The sequence below is a fragment of the Saccopteryx leptura genome, chromosome 6 (genome assembly GCF_036850995.1).
Source record: "Saccopteryx leptura isolate mSacLep1 chromosome 6, mSacLep1_pri_phased_curated, whole genome shotgun sequence".
Lineage (NCBI taxonomy): Eukaryota > Metazoa > Chordata > Mammalia > Chiroptera > Emballonuridae > Saccopteryx > Saccopteryx leptura.
The window spans coordinates 107228315-107245778 of record NC_089508.1 but is presented as its reverse complement, the minus strand read 5'-3'; the positions used below and the strand labels follow the sequence as shown (position 1 = coordinate 107245778).

Sequence of the window (17464 nt, the reverse complement as noted above, 5' to 3'; positions counted from 1 at the left end):
CACATGCGGCTCTTTGGCTCCTTGAGTGAGGCACTTCCACAAAATACCACAGGCGGGCGCTACCTCGATAAGGAATGTACCTACCTATATAGTTTAAGTTAAAAAAATTTGGCTCTCAAAAGAAATTTCAATCGTAATACTGTTGATATTTGGCTCTGTTGACTAATGAGTTTGCTGACCACTGGGGCCTATACTATTGGTTCAATTTTTCTGTAAATTTAAAATTGTTTATAAGCATGTCTATTCAGCAAAAAGATCAGTGGTTTTCAAGGGTGAGGCAGAGAGATGAAAAGGGGAACATGGAGAATTTTTAGGGCAATAAAAATACTCTGTATGATTCTATAATAGTGAACACATATCATACATTTGTCCAAAGCTATAAAATGTGTATCACCAAAAATGAACCCCATCGTAAGCTATGGTCCTTGATGACAATTGTGTCAGTGGGTTCATCAGCCGTAACACATATACTACACCCTGGTGGGAGATGTTGGTAATGCAGGATGCTGTGCATGTGTGGAGGCCCTGGGGAACAAGCAGAGAAGCTCTGTACCTTCCTCCCCATGTCACCGAGAACCTAAAACTGATCTACGAAAATAAAGTCTATTAAAAAGTTAATCTATTAGTTTAAAATATCTCTTAAATTTGAATAAACTTGACTTTATAAAAAATAGTAAAATAACATGTTCACATTTAGGAGGTTGATAATGACCTATTTTTCCTGGGATGTTCATAATTTAAACATAAGTATAAATTTGAGTTTTCAAAAGCAGTATTTCTATATAATTTTCTGGGGTTTCCATAATAACTATGTCTGTAGTGGCGAGAGTTTATACTTTCAAAGAATTTTAGTATTTAAGTTGTTGGGAAGAGAAAATCAGGCAGGAAGTTGGGCATGTTATATCTAAATTACATTTATGCCAATTTGGTTTGCAATGGTGATTTCTTATTTCCTCAGGTATGTCTGTAATATAATTATTAGTAATGACATGTGACATTTTTTATATTCTAATAATACTTCATACATTCACCAAAGAGTTACTGAGTGCCTGTGCAAAGGAAGGGAGGTGAGCTGACATTCATTTCTCCATTCAATCAATATTTATTAATGGCATTTTGTAAAGGGCAACTTGCAAGAAGACTGGAATACCGTTTTAAACAAAACCTAGATGGCCTCTGTCTTTAGGGAAGTTACCATCTAGTGAGAGAGCACATCTTCAAACAATTACATAAATTACCCTATTAAAAGTCTGTGAAGGAAAGGAAAGGAACATTGTAAGATGTGTCAGTCATAGATGTAACTTCCAATAGCATTTCTCACCTAATTATCACAAGTACTGATGTAGTATACATACGAGGAAAAAAAGGCTCAAAGAAATTAAACTATATGCTAGGGATCCTAGAGTAAGTACTGAAACATGTCTAATTCAGATCTAATTCTAAAGATTATGACTGAAAACGGTATTAATTGCTGATTTTCACAAAACCCAGAGGGGCAGAACCAACTTTATTTTTTATTTTTTAGTGTGTGTGTGAGGGGAGGGGAAGAGGAAGGGAGAGAGAGAGTGGGAGGAGAGAGATAAGCATCAACTCTTAGTTGCTTCCCTGTAGTTGTTTATTGATTGCTTTTCCTATGTACTTTGACAGGGAAGGGAGGAAGGGGACCTCAATCCAAGCCAGTGACCCCTTGCTCAAGCCAGCAACCTTGGATTCAAGCCAGTGCTCTTTGGGCTCAAGCCAGAGTCCATGGAATCATGTTGATGATCCCATGCTCAAGCTGGCAACCCTAGTGCTCAAGCCGGCAACCTCAGGGTTTCCAACAGGGGACCTCGGTGTCCCAGGCCGATGCTCTATACATTGCACCACAACCAGTCAGGCACTATCTTGATTTTACTGAGAAAACTGATAGTGTAGGGAATTAGAACCCAAATTCCTTGAATAATTCATTTATTTTTCTGATATATCATAGTGCTTTCTCAAAACAAGCCCTGTAACTTTGATGATACAAACATACAACTCATGCACGTGGGAATTGAATACATTTTTGCAAGCTTAAAAAAAAAGATTGTAATTGAAACAGCTATAATTAAGCAAAGTATTGTTTTTAAACCTAATTTTGGCAAAAGTATTACAACTCTCTTCTTTGCTGAATTTCTAAATTTTTTTATGCTGATAAAAAATATTTCACTGTATTTTGGAAAAGGCTAGTGCTATGGCTTAGAACATAGGGGGAAAACAGTTCTGCAAACAAGCAGGCTTATTCTTTTTTTTTTTTTTTTTTGCATTTTTCTGAAGCTGGAAACAGGGAGAGACAGTCAGACAGACTCCCGCATGCGCCCGACCAGGATCCACCCGGCACGCCCACCATGGGGTGACGCTCTGCCCACCAGGGGGCGATGCTCTGCCCACCCTGGGGGTCGTCATGTTGCGACCAGAGCCACTCTAGCGCCTGGGGCAGAGGCCACAGAGCCATACCCAGCGCCCGGGCCATCTTTGCTCCAATGGAGCCTTGGCTGCGGGAGGGGAAGAGAGAGACAGAGAAGAAGGTGCTGCGGAGGGGTGGAGAAGCAAATGGGCACTTCTCCTGTGTGCCCTGGCCGGGAATCGAACCCGGGTCCTCCGCACGCTAGGCCGACGCTCTACCGCTGAGCCAACCGGCCAGGGCCAGGCTTATTCTTAATAAAATTATTTTATAAAGCAAATCCAAGAACAATTCTAATTTATACCAGGCAGAATCTCAGTGATATTTTTTCAGCTATTGCAGATTCTTTGGATGACTCCATCAATACAATAGGATATTAAATCTTTCTCTGCAGAGGAAAAACGGACAGCATATCCATGTTTACCCGAGGTGCAAATAGGAAAAAGATTTTTTAAAAATACAAGTAATAGAAAGAAAACCAAGGTTAATTTTGTAGAAAAAACATAGTTTTGCTTAAAAGTCTTTTGTTGTCAAGTTGTTTGTAGCACAAAAAATAAAAAACTGTTATATGGTATAAAGCAAAGAGAAAAAATATATGAAAGAAAACACATAAGTAGTATGTGGAAATAATTCTTAGTAATAGTGTTAGGATACAAATGAATTGCTCCAACTGTAGCCTCCAAATTTATCTTCCTGTTTGAGTCTCTAGTGACCACAATTTATATTCATTTTCATGGGTAAATCATGAAAATATTTAATAAAGACCAATATTCCTTTTTGTTTCCTTTTCTTCTATTCTTTATATCCTTATTCTTGTCTTAACCTTCTACAACACTTTGATATTTTAAGACCCTAATAGCAATTTAACCTCCACCACTTAATTAGATCAACATAAAAGATTTTTTAAAATTCCACCTCAAACCTTAAGGAAAGTATAAAACACATTTCCCAATGAATCAAAACCTAGAAAGTAAAAGATTGTCTTTGTTTACATTTTGATCTGCTCCCTTTAATCATTGTTCTCCTGTCTTTGTCCTCCTTCCACAATCCTCTCTGCTCCTGTGGTGTCCTTTCTACCCCCACCAAAGCAGGTTACTGTTCCTGAACTGAGAGCAAAAACAGCAACTTTATTATATTTGCACAAATTCAGCATTTGTTGAGTGCCCAGAATTTACTCATTCTTTCCTTGAAAATGCCTACCACATGCCAGGCAGGCACAACTGAGGACAGAGAAAGAGAGAAACAGACAGACACAGAGAGGAAGACACAGAGAGGGGAATGGAGGGAAAGAGAGAGAAAACAACCCTTGGAGCCTTGAATTGTGGAACACAGAAAAATAAAAACCAAAAACCTGTCTCAAGGAGAGATTACATAAGAGAGATGAAGCACAGAATGTACAACAGAGTGTGGTCAATGTCATGGTAGAGACAAAAGAAAGAACTGCTAGAGGACTTCAGAAGAGGGCAGCAGTCTTGTTTACAAGCAATTCTGTTTTCTAAAAAAATTTGAAATCCCTATTTAACCAAGAAGAATACCTTTAAAATGTGTGAATCAGGACTTTTCCTATTGTAAGGGAATGAAATGGCATGAGAAAAATAAGGGAATGAAATGGCATGAGCAAAATAAAGACTTCAGTGGACTGTGAAATAGAAAAGATCATGGCACTCAGGCAAGTTGGATCCAGATGCTCAGACAAGACTACGCACTCAGCGATTGGGAGGAAAGAATCACAAAGGGGCAAGAGGAAATTTTTGGGGGTGATGGATATGTTCACTATTTTGATTGTGGTTTTGTTTTGTTTGTATACAAAAGTTGAAATTACCAAGTTGTACTTTTTTTAGTGAGCGAGCAAGGGAGACAGACAAGAAGGGAGATGAGACGTATCCACTCATAGTTGTGACACCTTAGTTTTCCATTTATTGCTTTCTTATATGTGCCCTGACTGGGAGAGGGGGGAACACTACAGCCAAGTCAGTGACCACTTGCTCAAGCCAGTGACCTTTGGGCTCAAGTCAGTGACCATGGGGTCATGTCTATGATCCCACGCTCAAGCCAGAGACCTTAGGGTTTCTGAACCTGGGTCCTCAGCATCCCAGGCCCGACGCTTTATCCACTACATCACTGCCTGGTCAGGCCAAATTGTACATTTTAAAACATTTTCATTTATTGATTTTAGTGAGAGAGAGTGAGAGACAGAAACAGCTATCTGTTCCTGTATGTGCCCTGACAGGGATCAAATTTACAACCTTTGCATTTCAGGAGGATGCTAACCAACTGGGCTTATTTGGCCAGGGTCCAAATTGTACACTTTGAAAATGTGCAATATATCGTATACCAACTACACCTTTAAAAAGCTGTTTTAAATTGTTAAAAAATATTGTTTGAATCTGATTTTGAAACTACTAGTATGAATATTTTTCACATATTTAGTTATGAGTATACACTTCTGTGATTTTTTTCCATGTTCTCTATTCATTTTTCTACCTGTGCCTTAATTTTCTCCTGGATTTGTGAACTCTTTGTATATTAGGAAAATTTCACCCAGAAAGTTCTCCATATTTCTTTTCTCTGTAATTTTTAAAAAATTGTATTGATTTATTTTCGAGAGAAAGGAGAGAGGATAGGTGAGAGAGACAGAAACATCCATCTGTTCCTGTATGAGCCCTGACAGGAGATCGAAGTTACAACCTCTGCCGCCCTACAGGGACACTCCAATCAACAGCCATCCCGCGGCGGCTCTGCAACAGCATGCTTTTGGGAGAACTCATTTATTTGTACAAGATATTTTAACTAAGAGGATGTACTATAACCCTACAAATCTTTAAACTAATGTAAATTGATAATCATCACAAAACAAGAAAAAAAAACCTTTAAACAAAACTCAAATCAGTAAATGAAGGGGTGTTGTAACCAATGCCTTCAGAATTGGTACCTAAAACATATTGCATGCCTGCTTTGATGTTTTGGAGCTATCTTCCTAAGTTACTATGACATATATAGTAGAGAAGAAGGACATTTATAAACAAAAAATATACGATACTATGGTAGTTTGGCTAGGAATCACTTTGTTTAAAATAGCACACACAATAATTACCTTCTCTGACTTTCTTGGGCTCCACCTTTGGTTGCTTACACAGGAAACCAAAGGAGGGGGGGAGAGTGTCACGGATGACCTCACGCTGGCGTGACGTCAAGAACTTCTTGACGTCAGGCGTCAGAAGGCGGTTGCCACGGGGACCATTCTCCACTGACGGCAGAGTCGTGAAATCCCATCCGCACACTCCCTCTCCTTTCGGCCTCTGCTGGGTCTAAGCTGCTAAAGACGCTTTAACCTTAAGGGGGCCTCAGGGAGAGAGGAGCTGTGTTGCTGCTGCCGAGAGCCCCACCCCCCGCAGCTCCCAGTCCCGACCCCAGCCGGTGGCGGCGAGCGACGGCCGCAGGAAACGGGCGGCGGCAGGCAACCTACCCGGGTGTCCCTTGCTCCATGAAGGGCTGGGAGAAGGGATCCGCCATATTGGAGCCGGAGCCGAAGGTGCCTTGCAGCAGCGGCGCGAGGCGGGTGGAGGCGGCCGCCCCGGCCTGGATCTGGGAGGAGTCGGCTGCTCCGGGGCCCGCAAGGCTGGGGAGTGAATGAGCGGCTCACGCTAGTCTCCTCCCCGCCCACTCCCGCCACTATCGGTCGCCGGGACCGGGCCGGAGGGAGCCGGCGACGGCCGTGCGCGGCAGCGGCAGGATGTTCTCCAAGAAACCGCACGGGGACGTGAAGAAATCTACCCAGAAGGTTCTGGACACCAAGAAGGACGCGCTGACCCGCCTCAAGCACCTGCGCATCGTCATCGGTGAGGAGCGAGGGTGGCGGCATCCCGAGGCCTTGGTCACCCGGCCTCCCCTTTCCTGGGAGACCCGAGGGACTCTCCCCTGGTCCCGGCGCGGTGCGGGAGTTTAGGGTGAGGCGTCGCCTCGCTAGGGACGCTGGAGGGCGATTCATTTGGCTAAGAGAAAACTTGGCAGTTGCCAAACACTAATAACCACTGACACAGGGTTAGAGTTAATAGTCCAAGTCATTTTTTAAGAGTAGTGTTACTTCAAAAATTTAGATCTTTTTTAGAGTTTTGGGAGACTTGGTGCTATGGATAATGGTGTTTATACAATGTGCTTGTCAGATAGATGACTACCATCATCACCCAAGTGAAGAAAACAAATCCTCTCTCAGACAATACAGACCTTCATCTTTCAAGTTTCTTGGCTAATGAGGGCCAGGAGGAAGAGTGACACCTCTTTGGGAAGTGGGTGGTTCCCAAAAAGCTTATGGAAAAGAGCCCCGCCCTTTGTTAATGCATTTTGATCAGTCACTGCTGTCATTTAGTGGAACTGTTATTAATTCTAGCAAACAAGGTAGTTCACAGCTACAGCTACCTTTGCTTCTAGAGAGTTGCATAGAATTCTACTTTTATTTAATTAAAAGTTTCTTACTCTCTGTTTCCCTCTACTAAAGAGTACTTTGAGTTTTGGATATAGTGTTAAAGGAATCTTCTGGATACTGGATCATTTTGTAGGCTGGTAAGGGCTGTAATAATACTTATGGAACAGCTGGTCCAGTACTTGCATCTTTGTAGATGAATGTTGAGGTGCAAAGGAAAATGAGTTTGCCTGTTGTTAGTACAGAGTCAATCAATGGCAGAAGGGAGTTTTGAACCCAAATGTCCAAATCCTAGTTTATAGAGTTTATCTCAAGGTGTCTACATAATGACTGTTTTTGAAAAGTGATGTTTATTTAGTGATATAGTTCCTTATTTGAGGTGCCTGTTTCTCTACTATATTGTTTACTCATACCACCAGGATACTTACCAGTAACACCTAACATTTGTGTGGTGCTCTTCTCTTTACAAAATGAATTCACATAAATTATAATTAATTCTCACAATAACCCTACAGGTAGGTATTATCCTCCCCCTTTTTTTTTCTAAGGAGAAAGCTGAAGTTTGGGAGTATTCAGTGGTCATCCAGGTACTAGTAGGCAGAGGTAGAACTGGTGTCCAGATTTTATATCAACAGTTTGTTTTTTACTTTTCCTACGTATATGACAGCAAATCTTTATCACAAGTAAGTTGTATTTATTCCTGTGGAATAGTAAGAATGCAATTAAATCCAGTTTAGTGATGTAAAAAGAAGCCTAGTTTTCAAGAAAATATAAATCTTCTAAATATTGTTGAAATTAAAAGATTATGATCTTTTAATTTCTGTTTTTCATTCTATTTAAGAGTTAGTTCACTAAAGATTTGTCTGAGAGTGAGACAAATGATGTGTGACTAGGAAATTTGTATCACAGATTATGGAAGTTTGAAATTGAGGAGGGAATTTGACACCTACTTGGGATAAACTATAAGTTTAATAATGGCAAAGCAATAAAGTTGAGTTCTAATGGAGTACTGACATTTCCTATGTTAAGCATAGTTCTTGAATTATAGAGTGGAGGAGTGGTTGGTTCCTATGAACTTCCTTGGTGGAGAAGTTTCTTCCACATAGGAGACGTGGTCTAAATCAGGCGTCCCTAAACTAAGGGCCGCATGCGGCCCCCTGAGGCCATTTACGCGCCCCATGGCACTTCCGGAAGGGGCACCTCTTTCACTGGTGGTCAGTGAGAGGAGCACTGTATGTGGCGGCCCTCCAACGGTCTGAGGGACAGTGAACTGGCTGTCCATGTTGCATATTTTATATGGCCTAGCTTCCTTGGTCTGAAAACAAAACAATATTTTTTTAAAAGTTTTGCTTTTTTTAGTAACTTATGAGCTTTTTTAAAAAAATAGAGCATATACTGTTTATAAACATTTGAAATAGCCTTAAGAACCTTCAAATAGAGAATATTGTGCTTTCAGATTTACTGCCCTTTGCGTGGAGGAGGTTTATACTGAGAGAGATTACTACACTTTAATAGTTTTAAAACAACATTTCTCAACTGGGGACAATTTTGCCACCGTCCCCCGCCCCCACGTTTACTACTGGCAATGTTTGAAGGCATTTTTCCTTGTTAAAACTTGGGGGAGGTGCTTCCAGCATCTAGTGGGTAGCAGGAATGCTGATAAACATCTTACATTGTGCAGAATAATCTCTAACAACAATGTTCTAGCTCTAAATGTCATTGGTGCTGAGGTTTAGAAACTTTGTCAAAATACGGAGTAAAAAAGTCCTGGTGGGATAGCTGGGTTTGTTACACCCCAGATATGCAAAGGTTACCACCTACCTGTTCTGTCCCCAGTAAGGACGCACATATAGAAATACTGGTTTCTCTCCCTCTTCCCCTTCCTCTCTCACACATCCATAAATTAAAAAATAAAAACAAAAAACATATAGAGTAAAAGATGGACCTCCAAATGCTATACTTTGTTCTAATAAATTAAGTCAAATATTGCATATTTTTAGCATTTTTTTTTTTTTTACAGAGACAGAGTCAGAGAGAGGGATAGATAGGGACAGACAGACAGGAACGGAGAGAGATGAGAAGCATCAGTCATCAGTTTTTTGTTATGACACCTTAGTTGTTCATTGATTGCTTTCTCATATGTGCCTTGACCGCGGGCCTTCAGCAGACCGAGTAACCCCTTAGTCAAGCCAGCGACCTTGGGTCCAAGCTGGTGAGCTTATTTTTTCCCTCAAGCCAGATGAGCCCGCGCTCAAGCTGGCGACCTTGGGGTCTCGAACCTGGGTCCTTCCGCATCCCAGTCCGATGCTCTATCCACTGCGCCACCGCCTGGTCAGGCAAATATTGCATATTTTTAAATGGTTACAGTTATTTTGTTTTAAATATGGGTAATGTAATTCCTAAGAATTTTAGTGGGAGAATGTAGAATGACAAAAGCTGGAAGTCAGATGCCTTTCAAATAGAGGTTCACCGGTTAGGTATCTCATTTTTACAAATTGAAAAGCCCTTCAAGTCCTTTTTGGAAACAGGTACAAGTTTTACATAAACACTATGAGGAAACAATTTTTTTTTTTTTTTTTTTTGTATTTTTCTGAAGCTGGAAATGGGGAGAGACAGTCAGACAGACTCCTGCATGCGCCCGACCGGGATCCACCCGGCACGCCCACCAGGGGGCAACGCTCTGCCCCTCCAGGGCATCGCTCTGTTGCGACCAGAGCCACTCTAGCGCCTGGGGCAGAGGCCAAGGAGCCATCCCCAGCGCCTGGGCCATCTTTGGAGCCTCGGCTGCGGGAGGAGAAGAGAGAGACAGAGAGAAAGGAGAGGGGGAGGGGTGGAGAAGCAGATGGGCGCCTCTCCTGTGTGCCCTGGCCGGGAATCGAACCCGGGACTTCTGCACGCCAGGCCGACACTCTACCACTGAGCCAACCAGCCAGGGCCTTATGAGGAAACAATTTTGAGAATTGGGCATTGCCAGTTACACAGGATTTTGATTTTGGTTCAGTTCCACTGGAAACTATATTTTTAACCCTAAATTGAACTTCCATTCAGTATTCAGGGTACTTATACAATTCAGTGGATCCAGATATATGAGAACATATTTAAACATTCAGTGTAAACTTTTTTCATAGTATGTGTTCCCACTGTAGGACAATTCCAGCTGAATTTATAGAACTTGACTCTGAAGGATTGAGATTTAAATCTACTGTGTTTATTGATGCTGCAATATATTTCATTTGTAGGAACTGGAAGTTAAGAGCTCTTATTTTTAAGAAAAAAGCCCTGTCTAGTTTCTTCAAGTTTTGTGTTTTCCTCTACTCCCCCCATTTATTTTTTTTACAACTAATGCCCTTAAGATAATGACATAAAGTTAGCACATGTAAAGTGGGTAACATGATGCTTGGCATATAGTGGATATTGACTAAATGTTCATTTTCATCATCAGTAGCAAAGTAACAACTGTGTTCTTGCCTTAAAAAGAAAAAGATGAGGGTTTTTTTAAATTATTTTGTTTTGTTTTTTTTTAAGAGAGAGAGTCAGGAAGGGAGAGAGATGAGAGGTATCAACTCTTAGTTATAGCACTTTGCTTGTTCATTGATTGCTCTCTCATATGTGAAACCTGGGGGCTGCCACTGAGCCAGTGACCTTGGGCTCAAGCCAGCAGTCATGGGGTCATGTTTATGATCCCACGCTCAAGCCAGCGACCCTGCACTCAAGCTGCTGAGCTTGCCCTCAAGCCAGCAACCTCGGGGTTTTGAACCTGCATCTTCAGCGTCCCAGGTTGCCACTCTATCCACTGTGCCACTGCCTAGTCTGGCATGATAAGTTCTTTTTTTTTTTTTTTTGTAGACAGATAAGGACAGATGGGGGAGAAGACATGAGAAGCATCAATTTTTGTTGCAGCATCTTGATTGCTTTCTCATATGTGCCTTTTTGAGACAGAGACAGAGAGAGGGACAGACAGACAGGAAGGGAGAGAGATGAGAAACATCAGTTCTTCATTGAGGCACCTTAGTTGTTAATTGATTGCTTTCTCATATGTACCTTGACTGGGGGTGTGGGGGGGCCTACAGCCAACCAAGTGACCCCTTGCTCAAGCCAGCGACCTTGGGCTCAAGCTGGTAAGCCTTGCTCAAACCAGATGAGCCCACACTCAAGCTGGTAACCTTGGGATTTCGAATCTGAGTCTTCTGTGTCCCAGTCTAATGCTCTACACACTGTGCCACTGCCTGGTCAGGCTCTCATGTGCCTTGATGGGGGGTAGGGGGGTGGTACAGCAGAATGAGTGACCCCTTGCTCAAGCCAGCAACCATGGAGTCATGTCTATGATCCCATACCCAAGCCAGTAACCCAGCACTCAAGCTGGTGAGCCCAAGCTCAAGCCAGTGACTTCAGGTTTTCAAACCTGGGTTCTCTGTGTCCTAGGTCAATGTTCTATCCACTGCACCACCACCTGGTCAGGCTGATGAATTCTTACTTAGCTAATAAATATATTGATTATTGTTGTATCACTTTTTCTAATAGCTTTATTGAGGTATAATTAACATAATAAATTGCACATGTTTAAAGCATATAATTGAATAAATTTGGACACTTATGTACTTTGTGAAGCCATCATGACAATTAAGATTAGGAACATATCCAGACACTCAAAGTAACAAGTACATGTATAATATAACCTTCTAAATTTGCCTTTTGCCCCTTTGTAATTCTTACTTCCACCCCTACGTGCAACAACCCTCCTCTACCCTGTGTAGTCACCAGTCTGCTGTCTCTAGATTATTTTGCATTTTGTAGAGTTATATATATGCGAAATAATACAGTTTTTTATGTTAGTTTGTTTCTCTTATTCAGCCTTATTTTTTTGAAATTCATCAGTATTGTTGTGGAGTATGTCACTAGTACATTATTTTTATTCCATTGTATTGGTATGTCACAATTTGATTATCCACTTGTTGATGGACATGTGGATTTTCAGTTTTGAGCTATTGCAAATAAACCTTCTATGAGCTATACTTGTTGAGTAGACACATGTTTTCCTTTCTCTTAGATAAATACCTAGGAGTGGGATGGCTGGGTCATATTGCAGTTGTATGTTTAACTTTTTAAAGAAAAGGCCATACTATTCTTGACCATTTTACATTCTCAGCAGCAGTGTATGAAGAGTACCAGTTTTTCCACAAATGTACCAACATCACTTTGTATTGCAAGTCTCCTTTTAAATTTTTACTTACCAATTTGAGAGACAGAGAAATATTAATTTGTTAATCCATTTATTTATGCATTCATTGGTTGATTCTTGTATGTGCCTCCTTGGGGATTGAACCCACAACTTTGGCTTACCTGGACAGTGCTCTAACCAACTGAGCTACCCAGCCAGGGCAGGATGCCCATCTTCTTAAGAAGATATTTCCGACATCTAATTGAGCTTCTTTTCATGTGCTTATTTACCATTGTACAATATCTGTGATGAAGTGTCTGTTCAAATTTTTTACCTGTTTTTAAAGTGAGTTGTTTTCTTATTAAAGATTTGAAATTTTAAAAATATATTCTGGGTAAAACTACTTCATTGGATATATTCTCCAGTCTTTGGGTTGCTTTTTAATTTTCTGCATATATTGTTTTAAGGAGGAGAGATTCTATTTATTTATTTATTTATTTATTTATTTATTTATTTATTTCTTTGACAGAGACAGAGAGAGAGTCAGAGACAGGGACAGATAGAAACAGTCAGAAAGGGAGAGAGATGAGAAGCATCAGTTCTTCATTGTGACTCCTTAGTTGTTCATTGATTGCCTTCTCATATGTGCCTTGACACTGGGAGGTGGGATGTGCTACAGCAGAGCGAGTGAGCACCTGCTCAAGCCAGCGGCCATGGGGTCATGTCCATGATCCCACAGTCAAGCCAGTAGCCCTGCGCTCAAGCTGGTGACCTCGGAGTTTCAAACCTGGGTTCTCTGTGTCCCAGTCCAACGCTTTATCCACTGTGCCACCACATGGGTCAGGCAGGATTCTTAATTTTAAGTCTGTTATTTTCAAACTTTTCTTTCATGATTTATACTTTTGGTATTTTATCTAAAATCTTTGCCTTAACCAAGGTCACAGATATTCTCTTATATGCTTTCTTCTAGCAGATTTGTAATTTTAGAATCTATATTTAGGTCTATGATCCATCTTTAGTTAACTTTATAAATATGGTTTGAGATATAGATTGAAGTTTTGTTTGTTTGTTTTTGCACAGGCTATCCCAATTGTTCCACCATTGTTTGTTGAAAAACACTGCCCTTTTACCACTGAATTGCCTCTGTAGTTTCTGCAGTACTCAGTTGTCATATATGTGTGGGTCTTGTTTTTAGACTCTGTTTTGTTCCTGTGACCTGTTTGTGTTGGTGCCAATACCACAATTTTTTTATTATTATTTAGAAATTAAGTTTAATGTGACATTGATCAATACGAGTACATAGATTTCAGGTAAGTATTTCTATAGCATTTGAACTGTTGATTGTGTTGTTTGCCCATCACCCAAAGTCAAGTCATATTCCTTCTTTACTTCACTCCTCCCCACCCCCTCTCCCTCCTAACCATTTCACTTTTATCTGTGTCTATGAGTCTCAGTTTTATATCCCACCTATGTGTGTGAAATCATATAGCTCTTAGCTTTTTCTGATTTACTTATTTCACTTAGTATGATGTTCTCAAGGTCCATCCGTGTTGTCGTAAATGGCAATATGTAGTCATTTCTTATGGTGAAGTAGTATTCTATTGTATATATATCTACCATGTCTTCTATATCCAGTCCTCTATTGAAGGTCACTTTTGGTTTTTCCATGTCTTGGTCACCATGAATAATTCTGTGATGAACATGGGAGTGTGTGTGTCTTTGCTTACCAGTTTTTTATTTACTGTAACTTGATAGTAAATTTTGTAATTAAGAAGTATTATCCCTTCAACTTTGTTCTTGTTTTTCAAAGTTTTCTTTTTTTTTAGGGGGGATTTTTAAGAGGGTATGCAAGATCCTTACATTTCCATTTGAGTTTTAAGATTAACTTGTCAATTTCTAAAAATAAAATAAAATTTCCTGCCAGTGTTTTGATTGGTAGTATGGTGAATCTACCAATTTGGGAAAAATGAACAATATTGAAGTATCTGATTTATGAACAAGGTATGTTTCTCCATTTATATAGAACTTCTTTAGTCTATCTAGTAGTGTTATGTAGTTTTTAATGTACAATTCTTACACATCTTTTGTTACTTTTCCTAAATATTTTTTAATTTTTTTAAAAAAAATTTATTGATTGATTTTAGAGAGGGGAAATGGAGAAAGGAGGGCAAGAGCAGGAATCATCAATTAATTCATAGTAGTTGCTTGTATGTGCCTTGACTGGGCAAGCCTGTGACCTCAGCATTCCAGGTTGTTGCTTGATCCACTGCGCCACCACAGGTTAGTCTGTTTTTTTACTTTTGATGCTCTTGTAAATAACATACTTATATTCATTTCTTATTGTTGCTAGTGTAAGAAAATACAGTTGATTTTTGTATATTGAACCTTGTATCTTGAAACCTCGCTAAATTCATTAGTACTATTAGATTTTTTGCAGATGCCATTTGTTGTTTTTTTTACGTGAATAATCTTGTCTGAATAAAGTCAGTTTTACTTTTCCAATTTTTGTTTCCTTTTTTAAAATTTTTATTTATTTCTTCATTCATTTATTCATTTGTAGAGAGGAGAGAGAGAGAACGAGAAGGAGGGGGAGGAGCAGAAAGCATCAACTCTTATATGTGCCTTGAACGGGCAAGTCCAGGGTGTTGAACCAGTGATCTCAACATTCCAGATCGACACTTTATCCACTGCACCACCACAAATCAGGTTCCTTTATTTTTTTTATTGCCTTTTTGAACTCACTAGAACCTTTAGTAAAGCACTGTAGAATACAAGTAGTGATAGTGGACATCCTTGTCTTGTTTTGGATCTTGGTTATGCAATCAGCTTTTTACCATACAATCGCATAACTGGAGGGTTTTTTTTATAGATAGCCTTTAGTATGTTGAGAAAGTTTTATTCTACTCCTAGTTTGCTGAGAGTTTTCTTTTTTCTTAGCAAGAGTGAGAGAGGGACAATCAGACAGGAAGGGAAAGATGAGAAGCATCAACTCATATTTGTGACACCTTAGTTGTTCATTGATTGCATTCTCATGTGTGCCTTGACCAGAGACTCCAGCTGAGCCAGTGAACCCTTGCTCAAGCCAGTAACCTTTGGGATCATGTTGATAACCCTGCACTCAAGCTGGTGACCTCGGAGTTTCGAACCTGGGACCTCAGCATTCCAGGTTGATGCTCTATCCACCAGTCAGGCGCTTCCCCTCCTCTTTTTTTTAGGTGAGAGGAAGGGAGATAGTGAGACAGACTCCTACATGTGCCCCAACCGGAATCTACCTGGCAATCCTATCTGTGGCCAATGCTTGACAAGCTATTTTTAGCACCTGAGCCTGATGCACTCCAATAGAGCTATCCTCAGCTGATGCTCAAACCAATCGAGCCACTGGCTGTGGCAGGGAAAGAGGGAGAAAAGGAGGAGAGAGAGGTGGGCAAAGCAGATAGTCTCTTCTGTGTACCCTGACCGGGAATCAAACCCATGATGTTCTCACATTTGGCCGATGCTCTGTCTACTTAGCCCAGTGGTTCTCAAAACTTTTTGAAGTTGGGACACATTTAAAATCCTACAAATAATTTTAGGTGCACTATATACAAATTTCTGAGAAATACGTTATAATAATTAAGTCAAATATTAAAAAAAAAAAAAAGTCCAAGCATGCTTTTATGGTTATTAAAAAACATTTTTATGTTACATTTTTTTGTTATGCTTTTTAGAATTCGTAAAAAAGAGGGGTTAAAAAAAAAAAACGACAAAAAGTTATCTTTTTATATTTATAGATACATTCTTCGTAAGATTTAGTAAATTCGGCAGGTCCCGGTGCAAATGTGTTAAGTTTTTTCATTCTTTTTTTTTAATCTTTTTTTTTTTTTTTACAGGGACAGAGAGAGAGGGATAGATAGGGACAGACAGATAGAAACTGAGAGAGATGAGAAGCATCAATCATCAGTTTTTCATTGCGACACCTTAGTTGTTCACTGATTGCCTTCTCATATGTGCCTTGACTGCGGGCCTTCAGCAGACCGAGTAACCCCTTGCTTGAGCCAGCAACCTTGGGTTCAGGCTGGTAAGCTTTTCGCTCAAGCCAGATGAGCCCGCGCTCAAGCTGGCGACCTCGGGGTCTCGAACCTGGGTCCTTCCTCATCCCAGTCTGACGCTCTATCCACTGCGCCACCACCTGGTCAGGCAGTTTTTTCATTCTTGAGACTTGTTTGGAGGTTCCAGCAGGGGAGTGCAGCTACTCGTATACCCTTGACTGAAGAATGGTCCTCTTTGTCGGGGAAGGTCGTCCTCTTGGACTGAGCCCGCAGCTTCGGGAGGGACACACGTGGAGCGAGCGATGAGGGAGGAAGGGGACACCCGCCTAGCCAGCCAGATCAGCCGAATCAACCCTGGCGATCAATGTGGTGACAGATGTCGCAGCCAGATCGCCCTTAAATCCCAGTTTTTTCATTCTTGTGTTTATGAGAAACATGAGCCTGATGTGTCCTAGCGATTTCTTTAATGTTTGGGCATATATTTGAAAGGCAAACTCTCATTTCCTCGTCAATATATTGAAAAATTTCTCTCTTTTTTACTCTTAATTGTGTTGAGGGTAGAAAATCCTAATTCACATAAATAGGATGTTGAAAATTGTAGTAAAATGTTCAAAGCTCTTTTAGATATTGCCACATATTCTCCTTTTATAGAAATCCAAAAGGCTTCAAGAGACAATTCCTTATGTATAATCATCAATCTACAATCAGAGGATATAGCGGCCAGTTCTTCTTCTGGTAATGTTAAACCAAAATCACTTGAAGCTTCCATGATGGATTTCTAATCCAATCGTTCAGTGTTAAGTGATGGAAAATGGTATAAATTAAATTCTGCCCGTCAGCCTTCAAGTCCTATTTTATTTACACTTAACTTTTGCTCACTTCCAGAATTGGATTCTTCAATATCACGCTTCTTTTTGAGAAATCTATCCATTTTATTTGGATGTATTTGTCTAAAAATAATATAATGATGTGTTAATAAGAAATATAATAATGATGTGTTAACAAAAAGAGTGGTATTTCCATAATGAAATGGTATAATAGAGTATATTTATTTTTATATCTAGGCACATGCCACGAAGCAGCACAGCCAGTAATTCCAGGTCCCGAGTGGAACTGTGCGGAATTAAGAAAATACAGGGTTGTGAGGGCCCTGTAATTGCTGCTGGCAAGAACAAAGCACGCCCAAAAACCTCGTCTTGCTTTATTTATAGGGTAAAGTGAGGCTATTAGCAAATCAGTGGTCTCTGATCATGTTTCTACGGCAACCCAAGAATTTTTACCAAATGCAGAAAACCCCCACCATACATATCATCTTAACTTTACACCAAACAAAGGATAGAAGAAACTTGCCTCCAGTAATTCCGGGGAACATGGGGGTAATGTAAACAATCTAGCACCACAGCTTAACAGCCTTTTGCAACCTAATCAGGCAAGTG

The 17464-nt window shown here is 40.2% G+C and overlaps 1 protein-coding gene across 5 annotated transcripts in view; it reads left to right on the top strand.

Moving 5' to 3' along the window:
- The first annotated feature begins 5716 nt into the window (after positions 1-5716).
- The window catches only part of RALGAPA1 (Ral GTPase activating protein catalytic subunit alpha 1), a 262025-nt gene continuing 250277 nt past the window's right edge, over positions 5717-17464 (top strand). For 2 of the 5 annotated variants that reach the window (XM_066343584.1, XM_066343585.1), the window contains exon 1: positions 5717-6261. In XM_066343584.1, the coding sequence (XP_066199681.1) occupies positions 6156-6261 (106 nt within the window). In that variant the 5' untranslated portion in view covers positions 5717-6155. The remainder of the gene's footprint in view (positions 6262-17464) is intronic. The other 3 variants (XM_066343586.1, XM_066343587.1, XM_066343588.1) reach the window with 3 other exon arrangements.